The sequence below is a fragment of the Carcharhinus amblyrhynchos genome, chromosome 27, assembly GCF_965287045.1.
Source record: "Carcharhinus amblyrhynchos chromosome 27, sCarAmb.v2.hapA, whole genome shotgun sequence".
Taxonomy (NCBI): Eukaryota; Metazoa; Chordata; class Chondrichthyes; order Carcharhiniformes; family Carcharhinidae; genus Carcharhinus; species Carcharhinus amblyrhynchos.
The window spans coordinates 41,071,433-41,090,034 of record NC_137350.1 but is presented as its reverse complement, the minus strand read 5'-3'; the positions used below and the strand labels follow the sequence as shown (position 1 = coordinate 41,090,034).

Genomic DNA, 18,602 nt, shown 5'->3' with positions numbered 1-18,602 from the left:
ATCAGTTTTACTGCCCTTCTAAGAATTTCACTCTGAGAAATCTGAAAAGTAAAGGCTTTTATTACATATTTGTGTTGGAGGTGCACTGAAATGATTAATTCCCTTATTGGCCGCCTTTATTATGCAAAGCATTTTGGCAGGCATGTTACTGTAATCCAAATCACTCATTTAAACTCTTACTGAAGACGCTGAGCAATTTCACTAATTGGTGTACAGTTTACACCCCCTCCAATTCTTTTTTCCCAATTTCTCTCCCCTTTCTTACTTCTCTTGAATATCCTGCTTCTTGTTGAGGTGCAGCTGTACAGATCCCAACCCTTCCTTGGCCCCCTGCTACTCATTTAAATGCAATGCCTTAACACCATCTGGCTGCTTGTGATCACTCACTAACTCCAGGCCTCGAGATCACTCGATCAAAGCTGCTTTATTTTGCTACTGCTTCATGCCTTGAACAGATTTCAAAAAACTTGCAGTTGTACCACCCAATCACTTTCTTCCCTTTGGTTTCTTTGTGCACATAAATAATAAGGAATACTAATATGGTAGTTATGTTACTGGACTGGAATTGCAGCAGATGGTCTAAAAATTCAGGCAAAGTTTATGGATTCTGACATCTTCCCACCTCTACCCAATTAATTCTGGGATGGATAGGCTTCCAGAACATAGAACATTACAGCACAGTACAGGCCCTTTGGCCCTCGATGTTGCGCTGACCTGTGAAACCAATCTGAAGCCCGTCTAACCTACCCTATTCCAATATCATCCATACATTTATCCAGTGACCATTTAAATGCCCTTAGTGTTGGCGAATCCACTACTGCTGCAGGCAGGGCATTCCACGTCCTTACTACTATCTGAGTAAAGAACCTACCTCTGACATCAGTCCGATATCTATCACCACTCAATTTAAAGCTATGTCCCCTCATGCTAGCCATCTACATCCAAGGAAAAAGGCTCTCACTGTCCACTCTAACTAATCCTCTGATCACCATATGCCTCTAGTAAGTCACGTCAGCGAAAACAGCCTCAAGTCCCGCAGCCTTTCCTCATAAGACCTTCCCACCATAACAGGAAACATCCTGTAAATCTCCTCTGCACCCTTTCCAATGCTTCCACATCCTTCCTATAATACGGTGACCAGAACTGTACGCAGTACAAGTGCGGCCACACCAGAGTTTTGTACAGCTGCAACATGATCTCATGGCTGTTAAACTCAGTCCCTCTACCAATAAAAGCTAACACACCGTACGCCTTCTTAACAACCCTATCAACCTGGGTGCCAACTTTAAGGGATCTATGCACATGTACACCGAGATCTTTCTGCTTATCCACACTACCAAGTAACTTACCATTAGCCCAATACTCTGTATTTCTGTTACTCCTTCCAAAGTGAATCACCTCACACTTTTCCGCATTAAACTCCATTTGCCACCTCTCAGCCCAGCTCTGCAGCTTATCTATGTCCTTCTGTAACCTGCAACATCCTTCCACACTGTCCACAACTCCACCGACTTTAGTGTCATCCGCAAATTTACTAATCCATCCTTCTACACCCTCAACCAGGTCATTTATAAAAATGACAAACAACAGTGGCCCCAAAAACAGATCCCTGCGATACACCACTAGTAACTGAACTCCAGGATGAACATTTCCCATCAACCACCACCCTCTGTCTTCTTACAGCTAGCCAATTCCTGATCCAAACCGCTAAATCACCCTCAATCCCATGCCTCCGTATCTTTTGCAATAGCTTACTGTGGGGAACCTTATCAAACACTTTACTGAAATCCATGTACACCAGATCAACTGCTTTACCCTCATCCACCTCTTTGGTCACCTTCTCAAAGAACTCACTAAGGTTTGTGAGGCACGACCTACCCTTCACAAAACCATGTTGACTATCCCTAATCAAATTATTCCTTTCTAGATGATTATAAATCTGATCTCTTATAATCCTTCCCAAAACTTTGCCCACAACAGAAATAAGGCTCACTGGTCTATAATTACCAGGGTTGTCTCTACTCCCCTTCTTGAACAAGGGGACAACATTTGCTATCCTCCAGTCTTCTGGCACTATTCCTGTAGACAATGATGACCTAAAGATCAAAGCCAAAGGCTCTGCAATCTCCTCCCTATCCTCCCGGAGAATCCTAGGATGAATTCCATCTGGCCCAGGGGACTTATCTATTTTCATACTTTCCAGAATTGCTCACACCTTGTCCTTATGAACCTCAATCCCATCTAGTCTAATAGCATGTATGTCAGTATTCTCCTCGACAACAATGTCTTTTTCCTGTGTGAATACTGACAAAAAAATATTCATTTAGCGCCTCTCCTATCTCTTTGGACTCCACACACAACTTCCCACTGCTGTCTTTGACTGGCCCTAATCTTACCCTAGTCATTCTTTTATTCTGGATGGCCTTCCCACCCAAGCACTGATAGAAGGTTGCAAGGACCTCATCTTGCCACTGCTGATGTTTAACTAATGGAGAGAAGCCTGAAAAGCAAACCCTGTCAAGTTTGCTGGCAGGGTTCTGTGGGGTGGGGATTTCCTCATTCAAGGGAATTCAGTGCTAGATCAAAGAACTAGGCATTGGGAAAGGAGGGGGTCCGCTGAGAACCACCTTCCAGTCCTTGCCTTCAGTGATGAGTGGGTTAGGTTGATTAGCCATGCTAAATTGCCCATAGTGTCCCGGGATGTGTAGATTAGAGGGATTAGCAGGGTAAATGTGTGGGGTTGTATGGTTAGGGCCTGGGGTGGGATTGTTGTCGCTGCATAGTTGATGGGCTGAATGGCCTCCTTCTGCACTGCAAAGTTTCTGTGATAAGTCCTGCCCGCCTCACCCTGACCCTCATTCCATCCTCACTAACTTTTGCTTTGGGGTCCCTCAACAATCTTGGACCTCTGTTGGGTGTAATTCCTGAAAGTTGCCATCATTACTGGTGGCACTACCTGCAATGGATAGCTGGTGGCTTCGAATTGACAGAATTTCCACCCTGAGTGTTTTTAGTCCAGGGAGAAGGCCTGACATTGGCCAGGGAAATACCCAATGAGCACTTACTGCCTGAGGGCCTTCACCAATGGAAGTGAAATGGGGTTGCCATCAGTCCTACAGCCAGTGGGATAGGCTGCATCTCAAACATTAAATTCCACCCAATTAAATTACTGGATTGTTGTGAAAACCCAGTTGTTGATTAATATCCTTGGGAAAAGAATTCTGTTGTTCTTACTCAATGTTGGCCTGTATGTGCTGACTCCAGTCCCACATCAATGTGTTTGTCACTTAATGACTCTCTTAATGAAGCTAAAAATTATGAAATATTTGAAATTGCTACATGGCTGCCAGTGGTGGGGTTAAAATCAGGCGTGCTGAAGAGTCCAGAGTTGTAAGACACACAGAGCTCCAATCAGTTTTAAGATGAGAGGAGGTTTCAGAGAAAGGGAGGGGCAAGGTGAAAGAGGAATTTCAGAACAAGTATGAGAATTATAAAATGGCAGCATTGCTTAACCAGGAGCCACATCAAGAGTTGCTGCATTAGAGTACAGCCTATGGGTATACATCAGTATGTGACGGTTAGTGTTAGCCAACCACAGCTGCCATTAAGTTGCGGTGAGCAATGGAGATCCTCCTAAAGTCAAGAAAGGAAATGGAGGAGGGTGGCAGTTTGGCTGATTGACAGCAATTACAAAGTTTCTCGTCACCTGATTCAACAAATAATGGGAAATTTAAAAGAAAATAAATACCTTAAACTGACGGGAGGGTATAAATAATGCAATTTCTGTATAATCATTGTAATCAGCTTGATGTAACGTACAGTTGATAGGGTTTTGCTGGCAAGAATATAGCAAGTATGTCCAGTATTTTCTGTTTTTGTTTCAGATTCCAGCATCTGCAGTATTTTGCTTTCACAATATTAGCAAGTAGGGATGGCCTGGTGTTAGACTCTTAATCCAGAAACTCAGCTAATGTTCTGGAGACCTGAGTTCAAATCTCGTCATGGCAGGTGATAGAATTTGAATTCGATAAAAAATATCTGGAATTAAGAGTCTACTGATGACCATGAAACCATTGTCAATTGTTGGAAAAACCCATCTGTTTCACTATGTCCTTTAGGGAAGGAAATGTGCCGTTCTTACCTGGCCTGGCCTACATTTAACTCCAGATCCATAGCAATGTGGTTGACTCTCAGCTGCCCTTGGATAACTTGGGATTGAGAATAAATACTGGCAGCCAACGATGCCCGTGTCCCATGAATGAATAAAAAAAAGTATGTTGAGTGCGTGTGAGAGTGCCTAGGATTCTGACCATGCATCAAAAAACAGCAGCCTCTTTTTTTCGAAAGTATTGAGAGAAAAGGCAGAGTTCTGTGTTCAGCCTGCTCAGCTTTATATGTTGATGCTGCCTTTGTACTTTTTACGCCTACACTTGAACAACCAGACTTTGGCGGGATGGCAGCACAGCTGAGGAGACCGAAAGTCAGGTGCATCCTTTAGCAAACTACTTCTTATTGAAGTGTGAAGGTCACACAACATATAAAAGCTGATTTTCAGGAGAACAAAGATTGTCCTCACAGCAGATTTCACTTCGCAATACATCTGATCCGCAACTGAAACATAAAAATGTTTGCATCCACTGCAATTTGCTTGCTTATGTGTAAAATTTCCATTTGCACACAGCTTCTTCAGAGCACAAATTCGATCATACTTTGCACAATTGCTGCTGTTTTCATATCAAAATACAATCATTGGTTCTGAAGTGCTTCTGGGTATCCTGAGGATATGACATAGTATCTACATACATGTTCTTTCCTTCTAAACACACTCTGTTGCTAATACTGTGTGAATGCTGTGTTAGCACAGAAGCGGTCTTTCAGCTGAAATGTTACACCAAGCCCCTGTGAACCCCTTTAGGTGGATGTAAAAGATCCCTTGGAAGTATTTTGCAAGAGGAAGGGAGCTCTTCCTGTGTGTTGGCCAAACTGTTTATGGAAGTGTGCTGTGAGCCTATAAGAACATAAGAACTCGGAGCAGGAGTAGGCCACCTGGCCCCTCAAGCCGGCTCCACCATTCAATGAGATCGTGGCTGATCTTTTTGGTACATTGGCCTTTATAAGTCAAAGTATTGAGTATAAGAGTTAGAATGTTGGTGAGATTGTATGAGACATTGGTGAGGCTGAATTTAAAGTATTGTATGCAGTTTTGCTTACCTAGTTACAGGAAGGATATTAATAAGGTTGAAAGAGTGCAGAGAAGGTTTACAAGGATGTTGCCAGGACTTGAGAAACTGAGTTACAGAGATCTTCTGAATTCCACTGATTCCAATGAGTATAGCCCCAGTCTACTCAGTCTCTCCTCTTACCTCTAAACCATGGAATCAACCTAGTGAATCTCCTCTGCACCCCCTCTAGTACCAGTATATCCTTTCTCAAGTAAGGTGTGTTTTGTCTTCTTACATCACACAAGTGCTTATATTTCAGAATGCTTTTTTTTATTCATGGGACATGGGCATCGCTGGCTGGCCAGCATTTATTGCCCGTCCCTAGTTGCCCAAGGCAGTTGAGAGTCAACCACGTTGCTGTGTTCTGAAGTCACATGTAGATTCGTAGAATCTCTCCAGTGCAGAAGGAGGCCAGACTTGCAGGGCAAGGCTTTGGGTTTTGGGTCAGGATGCTGATGTTGGGAGGTCCTATCAGGGTTCTAACTCTGAACTTTGGGAGACAGTTACCTGGTAGTGAATTTCCCCAAATTAGTCAAATTTGGCCCAGTGGGCTGGCTCGGTGTTGAAGCTGAGAAGTCCACCATCTCAGAATAAGCAGCAATAGCTACTGATTAAAACCCAGGATTCTCAGGGAGCTAGCCAGGGTAGATGTGGGGAGGTTGTTTCCCCTTGTGGGGGAGCCTAGGACCAGAGGGCATAATCTCAGAGTACGGGTAGCCCATTTAACACAGAGGTGAGGAAAATTTCAGTTCTGAGGGCAGAATCAATCTGTGGAATTCTTTAATATAGAGGGCTGTAGAGGCTGGGTCATTAACTATGCCCAAGGCTGAAATAGATAGATTTTTAATCAGGAAGGGAATCGAGGGTTATGGGGGACAAGGTGGAAAAGTAGACTTTATGATTATTAGTCATGAGAGCATTGAAGGTGAAGCAGAATCGATGGGTCGAATGGCTTACTTCTGCCTATATCTTATGGTTCTTTTCTCATCTACATAGTGTCTCTTAGTGACATCATCAAAAGGTACAGCATCACTTTCCATATTTACATTAGTAACTTCCTCACCATCATTGATCTTGACCCTTCTGCTATATCTAAACTATCAAATTACTTGTTCAATATGGATGAGCAGAAATGTCCTCCCATTAAGCAATTAGAAGACTAAAGCCATTGTTTTCAGACCGCAGTACAGGTTCAGTTCCCTAGTTATTGACTCCATCCCTCTGTCTGGTGATTAAGACTGAACAAGACTGTTTGCAATGTTTGTATGTGTCATACTTGATCTTGAGCTGAACTTTTGACTACATATCCATACCATTGCTAAGATTTCTGTTTCCACTTCTATTATCTGATTCCATCCCTGCCTTACCTCCTGCTGCTGAAACCCTCATCCATGCCTTTGTTATTTCTATATTTTTATTCCAACATTTTCCTGGCCAACATCCCATTTCCCACCCCACCAGTAAACTAATTTTATCTAATACTCTGCTGCTCATACCCTAACTCAGACCAAATCCTACCCAACTACTGTCCCTGTGCTTCCTGAACTATATTGACTTCTGGTGAAACAGTACCTCAATTAATAAAAATCATCCGTGTTTTCAGATCACTCCATGGCTTTATCCTTCCCTATCCCTCTCCAACTATCTTCCCTTACCTCATAGCTCAGTCCATCACACAAACCAGCCATTGACTTTGTTTGCAATCCCTGCTGCCTCAGAAAAGCAGTTGGCATAGTCAAGGATCCCTCGTACCCTGGACATTCTCTCTTCCATCTTCTTCCATCAGGAAAGAGATACAAAAGTCTGAGGTCATGTACCAACTGACTCAAGAACAGCTTTTCCCCTACTGCCATCAGATTTTTGAATGGACCTACCATATATTAAACTGAACTTTCCAAACACCCTAGTTATGATTGTAACACTACATTTATCTTTTGCGTGTGTAGCATGCAAGGAACAATACTTTTCACTATTATTAGTCATGAGAGCATTGAAGATGGAGCAGAATCGATGGGTTGAATGGTTTACTTCTGCCTATATCTTATGGTCCTTTTTTCATCTACATGGTGTCTCTTAGTGACATCATCAAAAAGTACAGCATCACTTTCCATATTTACATTAGTAACTTGCTCACCATCATTGCATATGCCAATAATAAATCAAATCCTCCAGGGCAAAGCCCACTTGATTGGTAAACCATCTACCACTTTCAACATTCACTCCCTCCACCAGCAACAGACAGTAACAGCCGTGTGCACCATCTACTAGATGCTCTGTAGCAACTCACCAAGGATCCTTTAACAGCACTTTCCAAAATCATTAGATCAACTACCTAGAAGGACAAGGGTAGCAAATGAATGGCAAGACCACCAGCTGGAAGTTCCCATCATAACCATACAACACCTTGACTTGGAACTCTATCACTGTTCCTTCACCGTCACTGGATCAGAATCCTGGAACTCCTTTCCTAACAGCACTGTGGGTGTACCTACACTACATGGATTGCAGCGGTTTCAGAAGGCAGCTCACCACCTTCTTCTCACAGTTAATTACGATTATGCAACGAAAGCTGGCTAAGGCAGTGACTCCCACACCCCATGAAAGAATTTAAAAAAGACACTTCTTTTTGTTCGAGCTGTTGGCCATCTGCCGAAATTTATCCCTAAGTATCTCAATGTTAAACTTATTTCATAATACTCCTGTGAAACATCCTGGGATGTTTGACTATATCAAAGGTGTTATATAAATGCAAATTGTTGTTGATTGTCCAGTTGAGTCAAGTTACAGTTAATAAGAATTAGAAACTGAGACATATTTGATGACTGAACAACATATTTATTTTAAAATTGTCCATAGGCAAAGTCATGGAAAATCAGCTGGCATTTTATTATATTCTGCTCCTTTGCATATTTTTATAATATTTTCATTTTATTTATTTTATAATATACATTTCAGTGCAATCCTATCTCATTGAGTTCTATTGCAATATTTATACTGCCCCATCCTCTTCTGATTGTAGTTACTCCTACCAGGAGATCTGCTATTGTGGTGTGTCACACTTTTCTGCATTGTGCCATTCTCACACATCCGCTCTAGCTCATCCTCACCACTCCGTGACAGCTGTCTTCCAGCTATGCTTAGCCCGACCCCTCTCTCTGCTCGCTTTGCGTTGCCGTCCAGAAAAGATCTGTGTCGTTTTTTAGCCTGATCACATGATCAAATGACTGAGTTTCTTTTCTAAATGTCATTTTTTAGCGTTCTTTTTGCCCTTTCAATTTCAAGCATGTTTGTCTTACGCTCTGTATGTGGAAATTTAAGCATCCATCTTTAAACCACATTTCAACCGTCTCAATTGACTTAGCAACACACATCCAAACTCATAGGATAATGGTGACACAGCTACAGAACATACTGCCATTGCTTATTCAACTATAAGGGCGGCACGGTAGCTCAGTGGGTTAGCACTGCTGCTTCACAGCTCCAGGGACCTGGGTTCGATTCCTGGCTTGGGTTACTGACTGTGTGGAGTTTGTACATTCTCCTCGTGTCTGCATGGGTTTCCTCTGGGTGCTCTGGTTTCCTCCCACAAAGATGTGCGGGTTAGGTTGATTGGCCATGCTAAAATTGCCCTTGGTGTCCTGAGATGCGTAGATTAGAGGGATTAGTGGGTAAATATTTAGGGATGGGGGTAGGGCCTGGGTGGGATTGTGGTCGGTGCAGACTGACGGGCCAAATGGCCTCTTTCTGTGCTGTAGGGTTTCTATTTCTATGTTGGCACAGGTTAAATGGTGGTTGAACCATCAAGGATTTTTGTGCCATACTTGGGCAGGCACCAAAGGATGCTTCGCCCAAACCCAGCAATCCTGGAGGCATCAATGATACGATACAATGTCTTTTCCCAGGATACATAGTCTGTCTGGATCATAACAGGAGTTAACCAGAGATTCTATCACCCAAAACAAAAATACAAGTTCATAGGGTCCTACCCACATTGTTTTTAAGTTTAAGTTTTTAAGTTTGTTTATTTATTAGTGTTACATGTAAGTGTACATTAACACTGCAATGAAAATTCTCTAGTGACCACACTCTGGCGCTTGCTTAGGCACATTGAGGGAGAATTTAGCAAGGTCAGTGCACCTGACCAGCACGTCTTTTTGACTGTGGCCAACATGGGAAGAACGTGCAAATGCCACAAAGAGAGTGACACAAGCTGGGAATCAGCCCCGGGTTCCTGGCGCTGTGAGGTGGCAGTGCTAACCACTGTGCCACTACAATGAGCCATACAACCTACACAACACAGTGCTTAAAAATAAATGTGGGATGCATTGCACTAGAGATAAATGAACATGCCTGGATTCATCAGGATAACAAGTGAAAATTTGCTACCATGTTCACTCACTGGATTACCATAGAACCTCTACAGTGCAGAAAGAGGCCATTCAGCCCATCAAGTTCACTGACTCTCTGAAAGATCATTCCACCCAGGCCCTCCCCTCTGACCTAACCCCATAAGCCCCAAGCATTTACCATGACCAATCCACCTAACCTGCATGTCTTTGGACAGTGGGAGGAAACTGGAGCACCTGGAGGAAACCCATGCAGACATGGGGAGAATATGCAAACTCCATACAGACAGTGACCCGAGGCCAGAATTGAACCTGGGTCCCTGGTGCTATGAGGCAGCAGTGCTAACCACTGTGCCACCGTGTCGCCCCATGCTGCTGAGATTTTCCAGCATATTCTGTTGTTGTGTCACTGGCTCTCTATCCAGTTTCCACAGCTTTCCTGTCTCCACTCCACAACAGTATAAATGTCATCTTATTTTCCATTGTCTTAGCTCTGACGAAGGGTCATTGAGACTCAGGGCAGAATTTTACCGGCACACCTACCCGAGGTGTGTATGATCCTGCCCGAGGCCAAAAGACAATGCCGTTCGCTGAGCCTTGCCTGCCCCCGGCATCAGGGCGAGTATGACGGTAAAATTCTGACCTCAATGTTAACTCTGACCTCTCTTCCCAGGTGCTGTCAGACCTGCTGAGATTTTACAGCCTTTTCTGTTTAGGTGAAGGGAAAGTTCAATAGCGATACAGTGGCAGAGGTTTAAGGGGATTTTTCAGAATACATAGAATTGATACTTTGCAATGAGAAAGAAAAATTCCAAGGGGAGGATCCATCTAAAAAAAACAAAAAAAGTTCAAGTATTTGCCAAAGGTGAGAGGCAGGTCTGAAGATTGGGCAGAACATTAAAAAAAAGCAAAGAACAGTTAGAGGATTATTACAGAGGGAAGACATAGAGTACGAGGGGAAGCTAGCTAGAAATATTAAGGCGGATATAAACGTTTCTGTGGATGTTAAAAAAGAGAGTTAATAAACTAAGCCTTGGTCGTATAGAACGTGAGTCTGCAGAATTAACATTGGAAAATAAGGCAATGAAATGAACATATATTTTGCATCTGTCTTCACCGTGGAGGATACAAGTGACATCCCAGAATTAGCAGTTAATGAAACTGAAGAACTCAAGGAAAATACAATCACCTGGGAAATGGTACTGAGCAAATAGTTGGAATTGTAAATTGTCAAGTCTCTGTATCCTGATGGACTTCATCTGAGGATGTAAAAACAAAGTGGCTAATGGGGTCATTGATGTATTGGTTTTAATTGTTCAAAATTGTCCAGATTTAGGAAAGGTTTCATTAGATTGGAAAATGGCAAATGTAACTCCCTTATTTAAAAAAGGAAGGAGATGAAAGCAGAAAATTACAGGCCAGTTAGGTTAATATCTGCCATGGGGAAATGTTAGCAGTTAATATTTAGGATGTTGTAGCAGAACTCTTGGAAAATTCAAGTTAATCAGACAGAGTTAGCATGGTTCTGTGAGAAAGAAACCATGTTTAACCAATGTATTAGAGTTCTGTGGATAAAGGGATATCAGGATAAAGGGATGTACTGTACTTAGAATGCAAGAAAGCATTTGATAAGCTACCACATCAAAGGTTATTGTGTGGGGAAAGCTCATGTTGCAGGGATACTCCCTGAATCATTTTGGCATGGGTAGAAGATTAGCTGGCTAACAGTAAACAGAGTCGGCATAAATGGGTCATTTTCTGGTTGACATGATGTAACGAGTGGTGTGCCACTGTGGTATGCTGGGACTTCAACCTTATACAATTTATATAAATGACTTGGATGAAGGGACCAAAGGTCTGGTAAACTTGCTGATGACACAAAGGTAGGTAGGATAAATTGCAAAGAGAACATAAAGTGGCTACAAAGGGTGAAACTATTATATACTGTAGTGTCTGCTTACTTAAGAAAGATGGAAATGTACTGGGAGCATTTCAGGAAAGGTTTACCAGACCATTACCTGGAATGGTGTGTCTTATGAGGAAAGATTGGACAGGCTGGGCTTGTATCTGCTGGAATTTAGAAAAGTGAGAGGTGACTTGACTGAAACGTTTAAGGTCCTGAGGAGTACTGACGGTGAATGTGGAGAGAATGTGTTCCCTCTTCTAGGAGAATCTAGGTGGGGGGGCGGTCACTGTTTATAAATAAGGGGACATCCATTTGAGCAGCGATGAGGAGAAATTTTTTCTGTCAGAGGGTTGTGAGTCTTTGGAGCTGTCTTCCTCAAAAGGTCATGATGTGGGTATGCCGGCGTTGGACTGGTGTAAACACAGTAAAAAGTCTGACAACACCAGGTTTTAGTCCAACCTATTTATTTGATAATATTCTCACAAGCTTTCGAGGGGTTACCCTCTTCGTCAGGTGAATGGAGAGTTCTGGCCTCAGACAGAGCATATAAAGCACAGACAGTTTAGAGATTACTGATTAAAATGCGAATCCTTACACCTAACCTGCTGTTCAAGACCTGAAGTGGCTGATAATGTGAGTGGTAGGAGCACTGATCACAGTTTAAAGAGATGTGTATTGTCTCCAGACAGTACAGTAAGTGAGGTTTTGCAAACCCAGGCAAGTCACGGGGGTTACAGATAGTGCGACATGAACCCAAGATCCCTGTTGAGACCGTCCTCATGTGTGCGGAACTTGGCTATCAGTCACCAGGCAAGACTGTTCCCTTCCTGTTGGCGAACACTTCAGTGGTCACGGGCATTCAGCCTCTGACCTTCGGGTAAGCATTCTCCAAGGCGGCCTTCACGACACACGACAGCGCAGAGTCGCTGAGCAGAGACTGATAGCCAAGTTCCGCACACATGAGGACGGTCTCAACAGGGATCTTGGGTTCATGTCGCACTATCTGTAACCCCCGTGACTTGCCTGGGTTTGCAAAACCTCACTTACTGTACTGTCTGGAGACAATACACATCTCTTTAAACTGTGATCAGTGCTCCTACCACTCACATTATCAGCCACTTCAGGTCTTGAACAGCAGGTTAGGTGTAAGGATTCGCATTTTAATCAGTAATCTCTAAACTGTCTGTGCTTTATATGCTCTGTCTGAGGCCAGAACTCTCCATTCACCTGACGAAGAGGGTAACCCCTCGAAAGCTTGTGAGAATATTATCAAATAAATAGGTTGGACTAAAACCTGGTGTTGTCAGACTTTTTACTGTGTTCCTCAAAAGGTGGCAGAGGCAGGATCTTTGTATATTTTTAATGGAAAGGTGAGTGGAAATGTGGAGTTGAGGCTAAAAATAGATTAGCCGCGGTCTTACTGAATGGCAGAGCAGGCTCAAGGGGCCAAGAGGCCTACTTCTGCTCCTAATTTGTTCATGCGAATAAGTACTTTTTGAGGCAAGATGTTATTCACTGGAAGAATGAACTGATGGCTATTTTATTGCTTATGATACAGCAGATGCAGTAAATCCTGATTATGATGAGAATGAGCAAGCTCTAGATCTAAGAGAGGATGGACGACACGTTGAAGAATATGAAGGCACCAACAACAGCAGCTGTCTGCTGGAGAATGAAAGTTATGACGGGGATCACTTGAATCATCGATCAACTTCAGCCGATGGTATTAGAGCGTCTAATGGAAAACTGACATGTGATATCTGTGGACTGTCATGTGTTGGGCCAAATGTCCTCATGGTACACAAGCGAAGCCACACTGGTAATTGGTGTTACTAAATTTACAATACAAGACCATAATCCATTCAGCATTGTACAGTGGAACCAATTTAAATGCATAACATTTAAACAAATATCACACTTCAGTGTTAATTTAATGTATAATTGTTTTACCTGCCGAATACAGGATTTTTTTTAACCCAACAGTATTTCTTTGCAGGATCCCTTAAATGCTAGAGTAGGTTAGAATCTGAATCTTGTACTTCTCCACAGGCACTCTCAGTGCAAGATGATCATTTTTAGTGAAAGGAGTGCTTCCTGGCAGTGTGACTGCACGATAATTAGTGGAAGGTGCACTCTTTGGTCTGTATTTTATATGTCCCCGTCTGTCATGTTTGCAACGAGGGGAGAGGAGGGACCATGTAAATAGTTCGGGAGCAAGTCTGCCACCTTCCCTCCCACCCCAACCTAATCCCCATAACACACCGGGTGCGCGGGCTCTAAAATCAGCTCCCCTGCCGCAGTTAAATGAATAATTAAAAGTTAATTAGGTTTGCTAACAAGTCTGTTGACCGCCCATGTTCTAAAACAGTTGGCATGGGCAGTCAGTCGGCAATGGCAGGCGTTTTTTAAGACTGTCATGAGAGAAGGCAGTGGAAGGGGGGCATCTCATTTGGTCCGTGCCCTGTGCACACCATGACCATACCCCCCCCCAAGATGATAACTCCCCACCTCTTCTTCTGCAAAGCCCAGCACTCCTCAGCTCCCCCCCCGGGGTGCTAGGGTCTCTCCCTGGCCTAAAACTTCACAATATGCTTATTCTGGACAGCCTTGATCTTTTTTGAGCTTCTTCCTGATGTCCCACCATTGCCCCATCCTGAATTCCTGCACTGCTGAGACTAATGGAAGGTGGAGCTTCCTCTCACTGAGTGGCAGAAGTCCTGTCTGGTCGACTTTCCTTCCATTGTGAATGGGTGGGGATCAGTTCACACACACACACAGCCCCCGCAACCCCCCCCCCCCCCCCCGCCCCCATAAAATGCAGCCCACTATCAGTACAATCCCATGACAGATGCTCATTAAAGGATAACGTTTCACTAGTTAGCCAATAGAAGGTGTCCCCTTTATCAATGTCCTTTTTCCACTTGGCGAGTAACAGGGTGTTCATTGACAAATTCATCGGCCAGTGTTTGTTGCCTGTACCATGTGCACAATTGGCCAGTCAGAGATGCGTTCACTGCTTCCATGTAATTGTCCAGTGGAACTGTGTGTTTGAACAGAACATGCACTCTTCATTTTCCCCTCAGATTAATCCCAAAACAAAGATTTGTTCCTTTCTAATGATTTTAAAGCTATAAATCATTCATTTTCTTCGCAATTTAGTTGACAATCACAGAGGGGCTTAAACCCAGCCCTGCATCTATACTTTGCTTTATTTAATAATGGTTCCATAAATTGTAAATAAGACACTACAATAATGTTAAATGAGGTTTAACAAGGAAAGCAGTGTGCCTGAAACATTATAGAAACTAATGTTGAAATGTTGGCTTTTGTTTCCACGGGAAACCTAAGAAACAAGATTCTGCAGTCTACATGTCTTTATACAATGCTGACAATATGATTATGAATGGTTATGGTGCAGAAGAAGGCTGCTTGGCCTATCATGTCTGTGCAGGATGTACAAAGGAACAATTTACCAAGTGCTACTCCCCAGCCTTCCCCCCATAGCTCTTCATGTAGAAACATAGAAAGCAGGTGTAGGCCATTTGGCCCTTCGAGCCTTCTCCACCATTCATTATAATCATGGTTGATCATCAAATTCAATATCCTGATTTCCCCCCTGCCCCTATATCCCTTTAGCCCTAAGAGCTACATCTAATTTCTTCCTGAAATCAACTACATTCTGTGGGAGTGAATTCCACACAGTCACCATCCTCTGGGTGAAGAAATTTCTCCTCAGTTCTAAAAGGTTTATTCTTATCCTCAAACTACGACCCCTAGCTCTGGACTCCCCCATCATTGGGAACATTCTTCCTGAATCTACCCTGTCTAACCCTGTTAGAATAAAGTACCCATTGCTACTAGCTAACAAACACTTTATCATATTTGTTAGTGTCTGTGTTTCAAATCTGTATAAATTTTACACTTTGTTTTTAGATAATAATCCAATTCCTTCTTAAATGCCTTGTTTGAACTTGTCTCCACCACATTCTTAGGCAGTACATGGTGCCTCTTCTCCCGTGCATGAATTGGTATATAATTTCCATCAATGTCTGCTTTGGTTATTTCAACGGCACAAGCTTTGGTGGTTTTATCAGGAAAGGGAAAGCATTTGTGCAAATTATTTATATCCAAATTTCGATCACTTCACCCCGTCCCCTAGTAGTTTCTCAGTATTTCACAACTCATCTGTAACAAAGATGTAGCTGTTTAAATTTCTTTGTACTGTTGAGTACTACATTTGGCACAAGTATTATGAGCTCATCTGAAGATTGACCAAAGCTTTGAGGAACCAAGTCGCAGCAGCCCATTACAGAAATCAGAATTCTGCCATCTAGCTGTGTCTATTGAAAAGTCAGCACAATGAACAGGCTGCCTGCAGTGAAACAAAACCAGTTTTCTGGGGCACCCACCATTAGTAATTTTCAAGATAACAATAGTGTTGATGCTTTGCTGTTGGGATGATGTGGATTATTAAAGAGAAGAGGTGGGAAGAATGAGGCTATTGGTTTGTTTTTCTCATGCCTAGCAAATTGGATTTCCGCGTTAAAATTCTATTTGTCCATCAGTAAATATTAACATAACGCTGAAGACACCCACTCACATGTGGCATAAACAGAGGGAATCAGCATGAAATCCTGGCCTAAGGATACAATCTTTTATTGTCATTACAGTTCAAATCAACTCCATGTTCCTGATCATCACCAGCACTCTGAAATAAATTCATCAGGATTAATCTTACACATTCACATTCTTGCACAGAGATTCATCTCCAGGTCATGTGTTGAGAGTTCAAGCACGTGTTCATGATGGTTTTCTGCATGTTAAGAATAAACAGGTGGAAAATCATGGCGGGTGTACTGCCAGGAGTGTGAAATGCTGAAAGTGCCCATTGCTACTGGCCAACAAACGCTTTCTCTCATGTTTGTTAGTGCTTTGTTTCTGAAGCAACATTTTAGCGCAAGAGATCACTGCAAACACGTGTTACAATGTGCCTCCCAAAATATTACATGAATGTGTGAGTTTGTAAAATGGGTGAATTTCTTAAAATCATTAATGATATCTCTTACTTTTGCAGGTGAGCGCCCCTTTCACTGTAACCAGTGTGGAGCATCCTTTACTCAGAAAGGAAATCTTCTGCGCCACATTAAACTTCACACTGGCGAAAAGCCCTTCAAATGTCACCTCTGTAATTATGCCTGTCGACGCAGAGATGCTCTGTCAGGTCACCTGCGTACACATTCCAGTAAGTCAATCAGTGAATTCAACTATTTAGTGTCATCAAAATTTTTTACATTGTTTCAGATCAGCTTCCAAGAAGTATGAGTAAAGGTCATGATTTGCATGCAAGCTTCATTTGAGGAAATAGGCCGGAAGCAAATCGAACTATTTCATACCTATAAAATTATAATTTCAAGAAGAAATGTAAACTGTTTGTAAAGACAGTAAGTTTCAGTGATTTTCTTGTTAACGTATCTGTCTGCCATGATTGCTTGCAGCATGCTTATATAAATTACGGTAATAAGGTGGTTAGCACTGCTGCCTCACAGCACCAGGGAACTGAGTTCAATTCCTGGCTTGGGTCACTGTCTGTGCGGAGTTTGCACATTCTCTCCGTATCTGCGTGGGGGTTCCTCCCGGTACTCCAGTTTCCTCTCGCATTCTGAAAGGTTTGCTGGTTAGGTGCATTGACCCAAACAGGTGCCAGAGTGTGGCGAGTAGGGGAATTACACAGTACCTTCATTGCAGTGTTAATGTAAGCCTTACTTGTGACTAACAAATAAACTTTAACTTTAAACTTTAGATTAGGACTCATCGGAAGTAACAAGACAGGAAATAGTGTGAAAGTCAAATATTCAATGTACCATCAATGTATTTAGTTTCACCTTTTCATAGTAACTTGATTTGCATTCTGCTGCAGTAAATCCTTACTACCATTCAACTAGTCCACAGGCGGAATTTTACAGCCCTGTCCTGGAGGGGGTGGGACTAGAAAATGCAGCGAGCCATTCAAAAGTCCATTGGCTTAGGTGGAACCAGAAGATCCTGCCAGTGGGCCAGGCTCAAACATTCTGCACCTTATATTTAGAACGACTTTGAACATTTCAAAGTTATTAAGTTATCTCAGTATGTTCAAACTGACGTCATGTGTTAATTATGGATAAGGAAGACCATTCTGATTCGTCCATCTGGAAAACCTTTTGGTTGTTCCCTGTGTAGCATCCAGTTGCTCTTAAATTATTTCAGGGCTTTCACTTCAAATAGACCAACTAAAAACCATTTCCAGGTAGTGATCACTTTTCTTGTGAAGAGGAAGCTCCTGACATTTAGCCTAATTGGCTCCTAATTGGTATGGGCTCCTGCTCTGCCCAAGACTGCAAGGAACTACAAAAAGTCGTGAATGTAGCCCAATCCATCACGCAAACCATCCTCCCATCCATTGACTCTGTCTACACTTCCCGTTGCATCAGCAAAGCAGCCAACACAATTGAGGACCCCACGCACCCGGACATTCTCTCTTCCACCTTCTTCCATTGGGAAAAAGATACAAAAGTCTGAGGTCATGTACCAGCCGACTCAAGAACAGCTTCTTCCCTGCTGCTGTCAGATTCTTGAATGGACCCACCTTGCATTAAGTTGATCTTTCTCTAGCTATCGCTGTAACACTACATTTTGCACTGTCTTGTTTCCTTCTCTATGAACGGTATGCTTTGACTGTATAGCGCGCAAGAAACAATACTTTTCACTGTATGTTAATACATAGGACAATAATAAATCAAATCAAATAATTTTGCCTCTATGTTAGTTCGAATTGTCCTCTTGTCCTATTCAAGTAATTTAATGTGAAGTAGTTTTCTGATGTATCTTTTCCATAATCTTTTTAGTCCTCCTTGTTGCTGTAAGGGTATCTCTCAGACACCACTGAAGAGTTCCTCAATTTCTTCCTCAGAGCTTAACCCCTCTATCACAAGGAATCAGGCTCATGGTCCATCTTTGCACAACCTCCAACTCTTGGACTTCTCGCTTTTGCCTTGATGTCGAAACTGTACTCAATGCAGTGTTGGCACACTCTTTATACTTCTGCTTGTGACACTCTGACTTGTGTGGAGCTTAACATTCTGTTGGCTTTGT

The 18,602-nt window shown here is 42.6% G+C and overlaps 1 protein-coding gene across 1 annotated transcript in view; it reads left to right on the top strand.

Moving 5' to 3' along the window:
- Positions 1-18,602, top strand: part of LOC145359049 (zinc finger protein Aiolos-like) — a 126,863-nt gene that overhangs the window by 36,392 nt on the left and 71,869 nt on the right. The window contains exons 3-4 of the mRNA XM_080213408.1: positions 13,033-13,293; positions 16,549-16,716. Coding sequence (XP_080069534.1) covers positions 13,033-13,293; positions 16,549-16,716 — 429 coding nt within the window. The remainder of the gene's footprint in view (positions 1-13,032; positions 13,294-16,548; positions 16,717-18,602) is intronic.